Source organism: Bos grunniens, chromosome 13, assembly GCF_055505025.1.
Source record: "Bos grunniens cultivar Pamir isolate PY7600 chromosome 13, Bosgru_T2T1.0, whole genome shotgun sequence".
NCBI classification, from domain to species: Eukaryota; Metazoa; Chordata; class Mammalia; order Artiodactyla; family Bovidae; genus Bos; species Bos grunniens.
Genome location: NC_141177.1, coordinates 17,264,335 through 17,280,000, shown reverse-complemented (window position 1 = coordinate 17,280,000; position 15,666 = coordinate 17,264,335). Strand labels below are relative to the sequence as shown.

At 56.9% G+C, this 15,666-nt stretch overlaps 1 protein-coding gene and 1 long non-coding RNA gene across 11 annotated transcripts in view; one reads left to right on the top strand and one right to left on the bottom strand.

Moving 5' to 3' along the window:
* The window catches only part of LOC147360282 (uncharacterized), a 4,559-nt gene extending 1,814 nt beyond the window's left edge, over positions 1-2,745 (bottom strand). The window contains exons 1-2 of one of the 4 annotated variants that reach the window (XR_015139066.1): positions 2,274-2,745; positions 641-841 (exon numbers count right to left, since the gene is read on the bottom strand). This is a non-coding gene — a long non-coding RNA (uncharacterized LOC147360282). Of the gene's footprint in view, positions 1-640; positions 842-1,550; positions 2,187-2,273 lie in introns of those variants that run through there. The other 3 variants (XR_015139064.1, XR_015139065.1, XR_015139067.1) reach the window with 3 other exon arrangements.
* Positions 975-15,666, top strand: part of SRC (SRC proto-oncogene, non-receptor tyrosine kinase) — a 55,847-nt gene continuing 41,155 nt past the window's right edge. For 3 of the 7 annotated variants that reach the window (XM_086331901.1, XM_086331902.1, XM_086331900.1), the window contains exon 1: positions 1,262-1,401. Coding sequence is in view for 1 of the 7 variants with exons in the window: in XM_086331896.1 (XP_086188022.1) it covers positions 975-1,401 (427 nt within the window). In the remaining 6 variants the exon portion in view is untranslated. Of the gene's footprint in view, positions 1,402-15,666 lie in introns of all 7 variants that reach the window. The other 4 variants (XM_086331896.1, XM_086331898.1, XM_086331903.1 and 1 more) reach the window with 4 other exon arrangements.

The following is a 15,666-nucleotide window of genomic DNA, read 5'->3' as shown; positions in this document are numbered from 1 at the left end:
GGTATTCAAAGCTGGATTCAGGCCCACCTTCCCCTGTGCAGTAATCCCAGGAGGACCTGTGAAAAGCCAAGGGTGGGACTAGCACACGTGCTCAGTTGCGTTTGACTCTTTGGGATCCCATGGACTGAAACCTGCCACCAGGCTCCTCTGTTCATGGAATTTTCCAGGCAAGAATACTGGAGTGGGTTGCCATTCCCTTCTCCAGGGGATCTTCCAGAGCCAGGGATTGAACCCATGCCTCCTGCCCTGGCAGGCAGGTTCTTTACCACTGAGTATGAAGTGAAGTGGCTCAGTCACGTCTGACTCTGCGACCCCATGGACTGTAGCCTACCAGGCTCCTCTGTCCACGGGATTTTCCAGGCAATAGTACGGAGTGGATTGCCATTTCCTTCTCTAGGGGATCTTCCCGACCCAGGGATCGAACCCAGATCTCCCACATTGTAGACAGACGCTTTACCATCTGAGCCACCACGGAAGTATAATTGCCACTAAATACCTGCTTTGGCCCCTCCTAAGGGGCTTACTGGAAGCCCCTTATAAGTTCCTTAACTTACTGGCTTCTTAGTTACTTTTTTTTTCCCCCTTCTGATGCACATTAAAATGAATGCATATCTAGTAAGATAAAAATGCTGCTCCTTACCACACTGTCCATCTCGTCTCAGTCCCCAGTTTGGGAAATTCAGGTCAAGGCCAGGGTCCAAGACCTGGTTCTTGTCAGGTGAGTCCCTTCTCTGTGCCTCAGTTTCTTCATCTGTAAAATGGGGGTGATCATTGGCCTGCCCAGCCCACTTGGTTGGTAGGAATAGATTCTAAAGTTGACCTGAACAGCTTAGCATGGCACCTGGCAAGGAATGAGGGCTCCATCAGTGCTGCTGTTACTGATGATTAGTAATAATTTCATGAGAGGTAGATTTGGGGTCAATTGGATGGGTGGGTTGGGAGGAGTTGGGGAGGGTATTTTGGCTTGAGAGCTGATGGGTGGGTGCCCCATGGGTAGGGAGCACTCTCAGGGCGGGGTGGGGGCGGGGCTTCCGTGGCCGGTGCCCCCGCCCTTCCATTCCCTGGCCGCCGGGACCCCGGGCGTGGGGAGGCCGCGCGCGGGACTCTCCCAGGTCACCGGCGGGGACCCGTCCCGGCACGCTTCCTCCTTCCTCCCCCTCCCTGCCGGGCCCCTCCTCCCTGCTCGCGCGCTCCCTCCCTCCTCTTCCCCTCCCCGGGCCGCCGCCTCCTCCTCCTCCTCCGCCTCCCTTTCTCTCTCGATCTGTCTCTCCCGGCCCGGAATCCATTCCGGCCCGGGAGCCGGAGCGGCCAGGCCGCCGTGTGCCCGAACCCCTGGCCGTCCGGCGGTCCGTCCGCCAGTGCGTCTGTCTGCCCGGTGCGTCCGCCTGCCCGCCGGTCCAGGTGAGCGCCCCCCGCCCCTCCGCCGGCCCCGGCTCCCTGCTCCCGGCCCGCGTGAGGTAGCCCCCCCGGCCGGGGACCACCCTGCCGTCCGATCGCTGGGCCGCGGGGATTACTCCCCCCCCCCCACCTCCCCGCCCCGCAACCCTCACCCCTCGAGCCGAGAGGAGATCCCGGAGCGCCGGGCGGGCGCACCGGGACTTGCCTGGCGCGGCCTTTTGTTGTGATGCCGCGGGTGGGGAGGCGGCTGGGTTGGGGGCGTAGGGGTCTTGTCCGCGCGAGGAGCCCCCTTCCGCTCACCCTCCCTCTGCGGGCCCCCTGAGAGCAGCGAGCCGGGCCTGAGCCCCCAGGCCAGGTCTAGGCCAAATCTGAAATCTGAACCAGTCGGCGCCGCCTCTGGCCGCCGCTACCCAGCCTGGCGCCCCCAGCCCGGGATGGGAGGTGGAGAGGGGCCGGCAGGGTGGGCCTGGGGGGCGCCGGGCAGGGGGTGCCGGGCCAGGACACCAGGGTCTCCTTGTCCTCGTGGGGCCTCGGGTAGGGCCTGGTGCTGCCGGCCTGGAAAGGACTGGGCCAAACTGTGGTTGGTCCCAGTTGCCCACAGCCCCCAGCCTCCTCTCTGGGCAGGTCCTACCTCCTGTCTGCTCAGAAGTTGGCAAAAGTTTAAGATTTCGCCCCCAGGCCGGTCCATCTGCCTGTCTGGGCTGGGGTTGGTGGTGGGTTGGAGTCCCAGCGGGGCCGCTGCTTTCTCGCCCTTGCTGTGCTTCCTCAAGCAACTGCCTGCTCTCTCTGAGCTGGGGGCCCTCCTCATGTCCAGCTGTGAGCCTGGCTGGGCCTACTGGGCTGGTGGAAGGACTGGGTGAACAGAAGGTCCTCACCTGTGGGGTAGCAGTTCAACCTCTGGGACCTTCAGGCAGACTTGAGAGTGGACACAGCCTGTGTGGCCCTGGGTGAGGTGTCCCCCAGCTTCAGGGACACTGTCCAGTTGGGGCAATGGTCTCTGGATCACCTGAGGTGACTCCAGGCCTGGCTTCAGTCAGCTGAGATCAGACTTGATTTCAAGAATGGAGCAGGCTGATGCTGTTGCTGAGCCTCATCTTGGCTTTCTGGCTGGAGAGACAAGACCTAGGCTTCTGGTCACACTGGGTTACCTGGGCCAAAGGACCGCCTCTCTGAGTCTGCTTGTGTGCAGTGGGGATCCCCAGGGGAAACCTGTAGGCACTTCTGCAGGTAGGGCCTTGGCATGTAGTAGGTGTTCAATAAATGAGCATGGCACTGGATGAATGGCCTGAAAAAGATGGGCATGAGATGAGATGGCTGGCTCTTGTGGGGCTTATCCCAGAAGAGGGCAGATCGGTGTCCCCAAAGCCACCTCCTAACCCCCTGAGGAGGAACCAGCCTCAGTGCAGTCTTGCCACCCAGCGCTTGAGACAACTCGCTTCTCCTTCTGGCTTCAGTTTTGTTCAGTGTAAAATGGGCTCGTGAGAATGATAGCTGCTAACATCTGTCGAGTACCTCCTAGGAGGTAGGGATTTTTGTGTATCCCCTTTTTGCTGGGGAAGAGACTGAGGCTCTGAGAGCGGAAGTGACTTGACCGAGCCACACAGTTTGAAGCTGGAATAAGAGCCTAGAGCTCAGAGTCCCCAGTCTGGCTGCCCTTGTTCCCTTCCCGTGATGGAGGAATGGGTGTTTCTCAGTATGGGACCAGGCACACGACAGTGTTGGAAAAGACTCCGATGAGTGATTGTGCGGAAGCCACGAGGCCCTTTGGGTGAAGTGGTGTGCCGTGGTGATGTGGTCTTTCCACCCAAGGAAATGATTTACAGTGTATCACCTCTCTCAGCTGACTGCCTGCCTAGGCCCTCCAGTATGACCCCTGGGCCTTTGCTCCTGAAGGTTTCCCCACCGGGAGTGCCCTCTCCTCTAGGAGCTGCTTGTCTGCTTTTGCTCTTTAAGGCTTCGTTTAAGGCCCACCTCTTCCAGGAAGGCCTCCCAGCTTTCTCCTCCTCTCCCCTAGCCTCTTCCCAGGCGTGAAGTATCCCCAGCTCATAGCCAGTTCCTGCTTTGGCTTCTACCCTGATTGTGACCTGGGAGTGGTGGGGTGGTGGGTAGGGGGAGGTTGTCTGGCTCCTTCAAACCCCAGGAGCCAGGAGGGAGATGGCTCAGTGGTCTGTGACCAACCACCCATTCCCTGAACCTCAACTGACCCCGTTTTCCCAAACCTGCTGAGATACAAGCATCCATGGCCCTGTGTTGAGTACCTATGATGTTCTAGGAGCTTTGATCTTGAGCTGAGCAGTGTGTGATGGGTTAGCAGTGGGAGCTGTAGGAGACCTTGGGAGGCTTCCAGGAGGTGGTGACAGGGGCGGCGGAGGGGGCAGGGAGCAACATTTTCCTCAACAAAGAAGGGGACACAGTATTCTTTCTTCCTTTCAGCTCGGACATGTCCCAGGGCCCCTGGGGGAGGCTCTGGGACGTGTGTGGGAGTGGTCAGCTTGGGTGGGTCCTTGCTGGGGAATTGTGAACAGTCCTGGCTGCCCAGAAATGTAAGTCTAGAGAGTGAGCCAAGTATAATAGCAAACAAGTTACCAAGTAAATGAATGTATAATCACAGATGTGATAAGCGTTGAGAAAGAGCTGTGGGGTGCAGAAGAATCATGAAAGAAGCATGGAGGAGTCCTCCAGGCATGGAGCTGGGGATAGGGCTTCCCAGGCAGAGGGAACTCATGTGCAAAGGCCCTGAGGCAGGGAGTGTGTGCTGTTCTGGAGAAACAATGGGAAAGCCTGTGAGTCTGGAGCACAGAAAATTAAGACGAGCAGATGAGAGGTGAAACGAGGGGATGTTATCAGCAGGGCTGGGCCATGTGGGGCCACATGGGCCTTGGGAAAGTTTGGCTTCCATCTTCGCACAAGGCGCTGATTGGTGTCCCCTGTGTGAACAGCTCCAACTTGGGGACCAGGGAGGTCAGAGCTGACCAAGTCACCTGGGAGAAGTAAATCTGTGGGCTGGACTCTAGGTATTCTGTGGGGGCATAGATCAGGTGTCAAGAGGAGGAGGCACTGGAGGCTGGGCTTTGAAAGTAGAGTAGGAGTTCAGTAGCAGGAAAGCAGGAAAGGGTGAGAGCCAGGGGTAGGGGCAGTGCCATGCAGAATGGCTGGAGGCTGGGAGCAGGAAGGGGTCAGCTGGGGAGCTGGAGACTAAGGTATGGTAAGGGCTCAGGAGTCAGACAGGCCTGCATTCAAGTTCTGACCATGCCTGCTTGCCGGGTGTCCTTGGCTCATTCATCTTGTCTTTCTGAGACTTAGCTTCCTTGTCTTGAAAATGGGAAGAGTCAATATCTTCCTATGGAGTGAGGGTTCAAGGAGGGCTGCCTGGAACCAGCAGGTCCTCGGGGGAGTGGGACCTGCCCTGTTCGGTGTGAACACTGGGCGTGTCAATTGCCCTGATGAGTTGACCTCTCCCCAGCTGTCCCATGAAGGCTTCGAGGGGATGAGCTCACTAATTCTGAAGGTGCTGGCCTCAGAAAGGATGTTGGTGGCCAAGGCCATCCATACACTGGGTGACCGGAGTCCTGCCTTGCCCTTTGTGTGTGAGGAGGCTGAGTTGGGGAGAGCTCTGTGGGTCCAGCTTGTCCCAACTTTTGGAAAGCTTGCCTTCAGTGATATTAGGCCATTTTCCACCTGTGAGTACTGAGACCCAGAGGGGGAAGACACTTGGTAGGGTCTCCCAGTTGCCAAGTGACAGGGCTGAACCTGGGCTTGGGGCTCTGGGCTCCTAGTCCAGGGCAGGGCCTCCCGTGCCTCTGCAGGCCTAAGAGACCCTTCAGAGGCCTCCATCCCCTGCCCTGGGCCTTTTGACCAGAGCCTCATTTCCTGCCTTAGCTGTGTGGCCACCCAGCCTCTATCTCTCTTGGGTTCCCCCAGCCCTTTACTTCCCCTCTACTGCTCCTCCCCACTTATCTCCATGGTAAACCACTCTGGTCTCCACTGGAGTCCCTAGAGGGTTGGGGGCCACTTCCTTTGGGGGCACCTCAATTTCCTCATCTATGAAGTGGGATGGTATGAGTCATGGCTCCTGGAGTGTCCCAAGGGGACTGAAATAAAGCGTTTAGCACACATTAGCTGGATGAATGGGGCGGGAACAGCTAGATACATGGTCAAGTCCATCGTTTTCTGGCAGCTGACACCCCCTTCCTGTGACTCGGTTTCTGATGCTGTAAAATGGGCATGGGGCTTGCACTTAGTAGGGCCAAAAGGAGGACGAGGTGAGGCCATAACCTAGGCTCTCACCTGGTGGCTGGCTCTGCATCACTATCCCTGGGGAGGGTGACCCCAGAGGTACCTCCCCTGTGTTCAAGGCCCCGTTCCCAGCTGTCTGTCCAAAGGCAGATCACTCAGCCTCTCTGAACCTCAGCTTGTGCACACCTCCCTCCTTAGGATTAAATCAATAAATGTCTCCCAGCGCTTGAAACTACTGGATATCCAGTAAATGTTACGTCTTTCTTTCTCCCTTCTCCTCCCTTGCGTGCATGCTAAGTCACTTTAGTCATGTCTGAGTCTTTGCAACCCTATGGCTGTAGCCTGCCAGGCTCCTCTGTCCAAAGGATTCTCGAGGCAAGAATACTGGAGTGGGTTGCCATGCCCTCATCCAGGGGATCTTCCTGATCCAGGGATCGAATCTGTGTCTCTTATGTCTCCTGCACCGGCAGGTGGGTTCTTTACCACTCGCGCCACCTGTGAAACCCTCCCCTCCCTTGGGGAGAACTCAGATGTTACCCAATCTAGGGATGGCCCTAGGACTTAGTTCCCCCAGACCTGGACTGTGCTCTGTTAAAAAACATGCTGAGGCCCACTCGGAGACTTCATGGGAAAGAGTGCTGTGATAGATTAGTAATGTTAGATGTCACTGTGTATGTGCCATGAGTTTGTCATTCCTGATCTATTCTGAGCTTTTCTTTTCACAGATGGGGGAATTGAGGCCAGAAAGACCCAGGACATAGTATTCAAGCAGGGTGAAAAATGCACATCTCCTATCTTTTCATCCGGGGCTCTCCCCACCCAGCCAGCTTGTTCACAATACAGCCCCACAATACAATGCGGGGGTCGGGGAGGCTGAGTCAAGGAGTAGATGCTTGGGGAAGATCCCAGAGCTGGAAGTCAGAACCTCAATTTCCCCGCTCCTTGCTGCAAGACCTTGAGCAAGTGACTTCCCCTGCAACCTGGGCTTCAGTTCCTCTCCTCCTCTTGAAACTGTCCAGCAGAGTTCCAGAATAAAATGAGAAGCCAGAGAGGAGAAGTAGTCCAGTGATCCTGTCCAAGCCTCTTTGTGCTCCGTTCCTCAGGTTCCTCATCTGTTTGGTGAGGGCTCTTCCCTCCTGAGGTTCTGAGACAGGGATCCTAGTAGGGGATCTCCAGGGGCTGGCTCCGGCTGCGTCCTTATTGATGCCGGGTGGGCCTGGGGATGTCAGTGGGGCTGGAGGCTACTGAGAGACTGTGGGGATGGGTGTTTGGGGTCCTCAGACCTGCTGGGCTGTGAGGCTGGTGCAAGCAGATTCCTGCTGCTATGGGATGGAAATCGGGGTTGGAGTGGCGTCCGGAAGCTTGGTCTACTCTGTCAAGGTCTGCTTATCTTCTCTCCGGCTTGTTTTGTTGTTTAGTCGCTCAGTTGTGTCTGACTTTTTGTGACCCTATGGACTGTAGCCCGCCAGGCTCCTCTGTCCATGGAATTCTTCTGGAGTGGGTGGCCATTTCCTTCTCCAGGAGATCTTCCCAACCCAGGGATTGAACCCATGTCTCTTGCATTGGCCCCAGATTGTTTACCACTGAACCACCTGGGGAGCTCCTCTTTCCGGCTGCTTTATCCAGATTCTCAGTCTTGACTTTTACTTTGTCTGATGTCAAGGTCCAGGTCACAGCGAGGTGACTCATTCCAACCTTTGTGTCATCCGGGGGTGGGAGGAATTTTTGTTTTTACTACACAGAAGAGGAAACTGAGGCTCAGAGAGGCTAAGAGCTGGAGCCACAATCACCCATCAGAGTGTGAGCCCAGCTTTCTGGCTGCTGGTCGATGTGTAGCATCTGAGTCCCACTGAATGGGAGCTCAGCTTAGCTGAGGTCTTGCCCGAAATAGCATGGGTGTGTGGCTGGGCTGACAGGCGATCCTGCCTCCCTAGGCTTCCGGCTCTGGCTGGTGGATCTCCACTCAGATCTGGAATCCTGGGACTTGCAGGGACTGCCCAGCTCCCAGGATCAGCATAACTTGGGTGCTCCATGGACGCTACTTCCACTCAGATTTTTGGACCGAATGGGTTCTGGGTTCAAATCCTGGCTGTGCCCCTTGTTTGCTGTGTGTGATTGCGGGGAAATGGTGGCTCTGAACATGAGTCTCCCCATCTCTGAAGTGGGGATGGCAGGGCCAATGCAACTTCGACCAGGTGGCCTGAGGGTCAGGCGAGAGAATGTGTGTCTGCTCTGGCGCAGGGCCCCCACGCAGTCCGTGCTTAGGATTTCTGAGTGCCTGTAATTATGAAGGTAATTCCCTGATGAGGCAGGAATTCTGGGTCTCTGCAGGCCAGTGAATCCAGGAACCCTGAGGCCTGAGACTGGACGCCCGTGTCCAGGCTTGTCCACTGGGGCGGGGATGGGGGGCGGGGAGGTTAACTATACACAGACAGGTTTGGTGGCCGGACCAATTGCAAGCCGCCAGCTCCCTCCAGCTCCCTCCAGCCTCCTGCCTCAGCGCCTGCCCTCCTGTGGCTTGTGAAGGCCTTTGAGTGTCCTGAGCCCTGGCATTCAAGGACTCCCTTACTGAATGGGTCCATTTCTCCAAAAGTGGCTGCTGTTTGAGCACTGCGTGCTTTGCATCTTTGCCCGCTGGGCCTGGAGTCAGGGACTGTCACCACTCTTGTGTTTTGGGGGAGGCACAGCTGAAGCTGAGGGAGGCTGGAGGGGCCTAGGGCCCACAGCAAGGGCTCCTGGACGTGGCGGTGGTCTGGACCACGCTCTTCCCTCCACTCCACCCTGTCGCCTCCCACTTTCCCCTTTCACTCAGGTGACCCGTTAGCCTTTCTGAATCATCGGCTGCCTTCCTGCCGGCCCCGGGCAGTCTAGCGTCCATGCTTTGACTCTGCGGGTCTTGCTGCCAGGCGTTCCCGCCCTCTCCCGTGGCTGAGATGTCTCTGCCTCTGGAAAGTTCTGGCTGACCACCCTGTGCCCCAACCCAAGTCTACACTTTCCAAGCTTCTCTGTACCCCACACCCCCATTCTCTGCCTTCCCTCATGGCTGTAGCACATTCTACCTTAGATGGCAAGTCGCAGGATTCTTCTTGCCTCTAAGGGAGTACAGTGATCGTCATCACTCTCAAGGGTGCCACGCTTTGCAGTTTACCAAGCTCTTTTCACCATCGCCTTTGATCATCCCCAGCAGGGCTGGGAGGGAGACAGACTATCTAATAATCCTCATTTGGGGAATTCCCTGGTGATCCAGTTGTTGGGACTTCCACTGCAGGGGTTCAATTTCTGGTCAGGAAATTAAGGTCCTATAAGCCTCGCAGCCAAAATAAAAAACCCAGCAGACTTCATTTGGCAGGATGAAGACATGGAGGTCTCAAGGCAGCATCATGCCAGGCACTGCTCTCTCCGCGTAGGCAGGCTGAACTGAGCTGCCCTCCCCGCATACGCTCTCAGTCCTTCCAGGGAGGACCACCTTCCTCAGGGCCCTGTGAAAGCCTTGATTTAGTAGCAAAAGGAGGAGCCAGAAGTTCAGAGAGGGGAAGTGATTTGTCCGAGGTCACACAGCCTGGAAAGCTGGCAGAGCTCGGAGGGTTCCCTCTAGGGCAGAGGTAGGCTGTACCCCCCTTCCTGCCCCTGCAGAGCAGAGAATCAGATACCACCCAGATCCTGGAGGGGCAGCGAGCCATCGGCCCAGCCCTGAGGCGTCTTTCCTGAGCACATAGTTGAGCCCTCGCTCAGTGGCAGACGAATGTCCGTGTCCCGTCCCCACAGTGTCCCTGCAAGGCAGAAGTTCTGGCCCCATTATACCAAATAGAGGCTCAGAGGAGCAAAAGGACAGTGGCTTGGCTGCGGACCCAGGGCCTCCTGAATACTGCAGGCCTGCCCTGCCCTGTCCTCTGTTCCTCCTGCCTGACCCCTGATCGCTCCTCCAGCCCCGTCCCCACTGTTCCTCTCGGGGCAGTGTGAAGGCCAGGGACTCCCCTGGGAAGCCCCACCCCACCCCCCGCCGTCCCCAGCCCCACAGCCTTCTCCTCTGCCTCCATGCTAGCTGTGTGACTTTGTGAGTTAGCTCACTGCTCTGTGCCTCAGTTTCCCCATTTGAAAAACAGGCCTGATGGTAATATCTGCATCACAGACTTGTTCTAAGGATCAAGTGAGGCCTTATGCGTGATGCTCTGAGCAATGCCAGCATGTAGGAAACACTCAATATGTGTTGGCTGTTACTTTATTATAATTTGTATCAAGGCTTTCCAGGTAGCACTGGAAAAGTGATAAAGAACCTGCCTATCAATGCAGGAGACATAAGAAATGCGGATTTGATCCCTGGGTCAGGAAGATCCCCTGGAGGAAGACAAGGGAACCCACTTCAGTATTCTTGCTTGGAAAATCCCATGGACAGAGGAGCTTGGCAGGCTATGGCCCATAGGGTTGCAGAGTTGGACACGCCTGAAGCAACTTAGCACACATGGGGAGGAATCACAGCTCCAGTCTCCAAATAGGAAACCTGAGACTCAGAGAAAGGAAATCGTATCCACCAGTTCAATCCATAGAGGAGTGTCACAGCCAGAGAGTTCCTGGGGCACATCGCACTTTCCGGATGGGAAAACTGTCCCCTTTTGGACTCAGTTTTCTCATCTGTGCGGTGGGTCTGTGCGTGTTTGAGGGGAGACAGTTGTATCACATTGGCCCAGGGTGGCTCCTCAGTCCCCAGCCACTCTGAGGGGAAGGTCAGAAGGATGTAGGGGCTCTTGTTCTATCTGGGCCAGTGAGGTTCTCTGGCCCTGAGCTATGCCAAGTCCCCAAGCCTGGGCTGACATAGAAAGGTGAACCAGGCCTGTCAGACCTCCTGGGTGGTTCTCTGGCTGCCACCACCCAGGTCCCACCACCTTCCATCTGGTCTACCTGCCTCCTCCGCTCTGTGTCCTGAGCCAATGGCTTCTCTTTTTGAGCCTCAGTTTTCTTATCTGTGAGATGGGGGCAGGAGTCTTTTCCTCATATGACTGTTGGGAAGATTTGATAAGCTCATTCCCCCCAGGTGCCTACCTGTGTCAGGCTTATACCAAGTGCCCAGTCGGTGGCCATGATGCCAAGGAAGGGCAGGATTCTGACCGACAGCCAGGGCAACAGCATTCTGGGCAGAGGATGCAAGTGAGCAAAGGCTGGGAGGTGGGACAGTTTAGGGAGCACCCAGTGGGTAGGTGGGGGCAAGTGGGATTGGATTGGGACTAACCCTGAGGGAGGTGGGCGGGGTGTCTGCACCACCATCTCCAGCTGCAGTGGTCTCGACCTCCCCGTTCTCCAAACTTCAGATCTCCCTTTGCAGCCTTGGGAGCGGCCACCTGCCCTCCCCACCCCCACCCCCGCCAGGTGTTCCCGGAGGCCCTGGAACCAGATGAGCCACCGTTCTATTTGGGGACAATTCTGCTGCTCCCATTTCTCTCCTGTGCCCTAGTTTTAGAAACGACGTGGGTTTGGTTACCAGTTGGCCATTGGTGGAAAGCCCCCCTCCCCCACTCCACCCCTACCTTAGATCTGTGGGCAGTGTGGGCAAAATAGGAGTCAGTCCTGCCTCTGGGAGTTGCTCCTGGCTTCTGCCCGTGGGTTCTCCAGGCAGGGGGTTGGCAGCTGGCCTTTGGACTATCTGCTGGTGAGATCTTGGCCTTGTTCTGGGTGCCAGGGACCCCAAAGAGGCACTCTGGGAGCAGCCTACACCCCAGGGGAGCCAGACACAGACCCTGATCATGGCCCCAGCACCAGGTAGATGCTGTATGAACTGGGGCAGCTGTTACGATGCCAGAAGGGCTTTACAGAGGAGGTGATACCTGGCCTGAAGCTTAAAGGGTGAGCAGCAGCAGCAGCAGCAGCAGGAGCAGCAGGAGCTCGTGAGGGAAAGAGAAGGGTGAGGGCCTGCCAGCAAGAACAGACAGGGTGAGCAAAGATCTGGGGAACTGGGGAGATCAGATCCAGGACAGTTAGACGGTGATGAGGTTGGTCAGGCAAGGCTTCGGACTGCGACTTCTGGGAGCAGGGCCGGCCTCTTGCTGAAGGTGTGAAGGGAGGGCGGAGAGAAGGATCAGGCTGGGCTCAGGTGCTCAGTTACTGTTGCCAAGTGAAGGCAGCCCACATAGGCTGGGGTTCAAGATAGGGATCAAGAGCCCCTAGCTGGGACAGAAGGGAGGGGCTGGTCTGGGGTCTTGGAGAAGTGAGTCAGGGAAGACTTCCTGGAGGAAGCGATACATATGACATCCTTGGGAGAATGGAACGGTTCTCTGGGAGCAGGTAGAACTCATGAAAGGCCTGAAGGTACAGTGTGAGTAGCTCTACTCTTCTTGGAGTTCAGAACCGCAGAGCTTTCTCCTGGCAGGTGGCTGGTGCCAATCAATGGAGGGCTGGGAGTCCCTCCCTGGGGAGTCTACACACTACCCTTGGGCAGCAAGGAGAAGCCACAGAGGCAGAGGTGGTGGTGGTGATGGGCAGGACTGATTTGCCTGGCCCTGTGGTTAGTGTCCACTGAGGGTAGGTGTCCCGTTGGCACTGTGGCCTTGGTGAAGTGGCCCTGGTAACTGCCCTGAGACCAGATGGGCCTGGAGAGAAGGTGGGTGCCAGGGAGGTAGATAGCAGGTCTGGGATTGACAGGGGCGTGGTGGGTGAGGGGTGGGGGAAGTCTACCCCTTGGTCTGTCTGCCCGCCCAGCCTTTCCCTGTGGATGCCTGCCTGGCAGGAAGTGGTGGAAGCGTGTTGGGGCCTGGCTGGCAGATTGCAAAGACACCTGGGGCATGGGCTGGGCATGGAGCGAGGGCTCCGGGTTCAGAGCCTGACCCCCTCTCCCTTGTTGGGTAAACCTCCAAAGGGCAGCGGTCTTCTAAGGGTGAAGGACCAGGTGTGGTTGCCCACTTGTGCCTCCAGAAAAGGCGCCTCCACGCTTCTGAACCCAGAGGCAGGGCGAGTTGAGAGCAGGGGCTGAAGATGCTAGTGCCAGGTGGGCTTGGGTCTGAATCCTGGCTTTGCTCTGTGCTGGCTGGGAGGCCTTGGCCAAGTGACTTTGCCTCACTTTCCCCATACATAAAAATGGGGGTCATCCTAGAACCTCCCTCCTAGGGCTCTCAGGGAGGATTAATGAGATTTTAGAAGGCTGTGCCCAGTACCATGCCAGCCCCTGGGATCCGGCTTTGGAGCTGTTAGCTCAGCTGACTGGGGGTGCTGGGACCTGCTGGGTGGCTGAGGGGCAGCTTCCGGTCTGCCCCAGGCTCTCAGCACTGAGGACAAAGCCCCTTTGTGGTGGGACAGATGGAGCCTGGGAGCGCCCCCCTCTTTGGGAGCCAGGGGGCCATCTGCCCCTCCTCCTCACTCATTCCCCAGGGTGGGGGGGAAGGAGCTTCCTTAGACCGAGAGGATGGGAAATGAAAGTCGGGCTGTGCAGGAGCAGAGACTCCAGCTGCAGAGCCTGGCTGGTGAGCTAGGGCGGACCCTTCCCTTCTCTGGGCCACCTTCTCAGAGCCCTGGGCATCTCTGGTAAGTCCCAGGCCCACGGTGTGTTCACTTATTCATCCATCCATCCATCCATCTAGCCGTCATCCATCCATCTATCATCCATCCATCATCCATCCATTATCCTTCCATCCATCCGCCATCCCTCCATCCATCCATCGTCCCTCCATCCATCCATTTGTTCATTCATCCAGTAATTACCAAGTACTGACTCCATGCTAGGCCCTATACGTTGGCCAGTGTCCATTCCGACCGGATGGCCCCAAGCATCCCGGCTGTGAAGTATTGTGACTGTTACACCCACTGCAGAGTATTTGGCTGGGAGTGAGATGGAAGTGGCCCCGGTCCTCCTCCTCAGACATGTACTCATCTAGTGTGTCATGTCATCACAGCTATGGTCCCCACCAGGAAGGAGAAGTGGAAGGTTCTCACTTGGGGGAGGTCAGAGTGGCCTCCTGTGAGGAGGTGGCTTTTGAAATGAGACTCAAAGAGAGAGCGGGATTGGCTGAGTGTGTTGCTGTTTAAACTGGTGGTCAGGACTGGCCTCTCTGAGCAGGAGACGTCTGAGTAAAGCCTCCGAAGGAAGTAGGCGCTGGTGGAGGGAACAGCAAGTGCCAAGGCTCCCAGGCAAGCATGTACCAGGTTCTTAGGGAAAGGGGAAGTGGCCAGTGTGGGCAGAGCGGGAGGAGGGGAGGGGCGTGGGCCGGGTAGTGTCCACTGGGGTCCTTGGAGGCCCCCGTGAGGACTTTGTCTTTCGTCTTGGAGTGCGGGCTGTGAGGGGCGTCAAGCAGGAAGGATGGGTTCAGATGGACATTTCAGAGACACTCTCTGCAGGCAACCAGCCAGCCTGAGGGGTTGACCTGAGGGGTGACTCTGGTGGGAGGGAAGGAGGTGGATTCAGGCTGTGTTTGGAGGTGGGAGTGACAGGGCTTGGAAGTGGGTTTCGTGAAGCACAGGAAGAATCATCCTTCCTCTCTGGGCTGCTGGTGATGTGGGGCTGAGTCTACACCACACGCCACTGGCTTCCTGTTCTTGCTCACTCTCCTCCCCCCGATCCATCTGGAGGCACGGAGGCCAAGCAGCTTCTCCACCTTGTCCTGAGGGCTGGACTGAGTCTTCTGGCTCCTGAAGCTTTTTTAATTTTTATTTATTAGAAGAGGAAATTTATTTATTTTAAATTTTTATTTTAGTTTTGAAAATATTTTGGCCGTACCATGCGGCATCTTAGTTCCCAGACCAGGGATCGAACCCGTGCCATCTGCAGTGGAAATCTGAAGTCTTAACCACTAGACCAGCAGGAAAGTTCCTCCCTTCTGTGCCTTTAAGCAATGGTATACCTTAGGCTAACCTGGCAGGATCCTACCCATTTTATAGATGTGAAAACTGAAGCTCAGAGTGGTACACCCATGACCTGGGTTACACAGTAGGGGCAGGGTTAGGATTTGGCCTCTCATGACTCAGGAAGGCCTATGGATTTTGGAAATATGGACCCTGCCCACCTCCTCCAATTCCAGCTATAGATTTCAGGGGGTACCTGCGATTTCTTTCCTACTTTGACCTGTCTTGGGGAGAGAGAAGCTGCCCGTGTGACCTCAGGGGTGGGGTTGGGGACCTGGACTCCAACTTGCCATGTGATCTGGGCCTCAGTTTCCTCTGCTGGAAAATGAGCACAGTAACGGTCCCTACCTCACAGTGTTGGTGGGAGGACCAGATGAAACAGTGCCTGTAAAGCCGGCATGGCAGGCACAGAGTAAAGTGTTCAGTAACTAGCAGGTCTATTTATTATTGTTGCTTCTGTGAGGAGTAAGGACGTGTGTGCAAGTCTAGGCTCTGGCCACGTCCACCCCAGGGGTGGGCTCTGGGGGAGGGCTGGAGTCACCAAAGTGGCCTCTTCTAGATAACTCTGGAGGTTGGGATGGAAGAAAGTCCCTGGAACCCGTGCCCGGCGCTGCTTTCCCCCTGGGGAAACGGTCTGGACCCACCTGGATTGGCCGAGGGCCATGCTGCGCCTGGGTGAGGAGCGGGGCTCTAACCAGGTCGCCTGCTGCCTTGTCGAGCTCCGACATCGCCTCTTACCCCGTTTCGGGCTTCCCGGCTGAGGACAGGTCCTAGGGCTTGGAACTGGGTTTCATGGGGCACAGGAAGAATCGTCCTTACTCTTGGGCTGTTGGTGATTCAGGAAGGGACCCCGCCCTTTACAGAGCAGGTCAGGACCTAGGGTCTGGAAAGGGGGTCTCCTTCCTGTCCAGAAAGAAACCTAAAAGCCACCTGGACTGGAACAGTTCCATCTCCACAGGGCCGGGGTTAGTGGGAGCAGCACGATCCGCTTGCTGAACCATCATCCTCCCGGGGGGTGGGTCCCCGCTCAGGCAGCGCCCCTCCATCTGCCCGCCATGCCAGCCTGAGCCTGCAGTGCCCATCCCGCCCTGGCCGCACTGGCGGAGCCGGTTTGAGGTCTGACAGCTGTGCGTGTGCTGGCACCGGGAACACAGGACCAGACATGTCCTGGCTGCCCTGGCCCGTGGATGGCCCCTGGCTCACGCTTCAGTA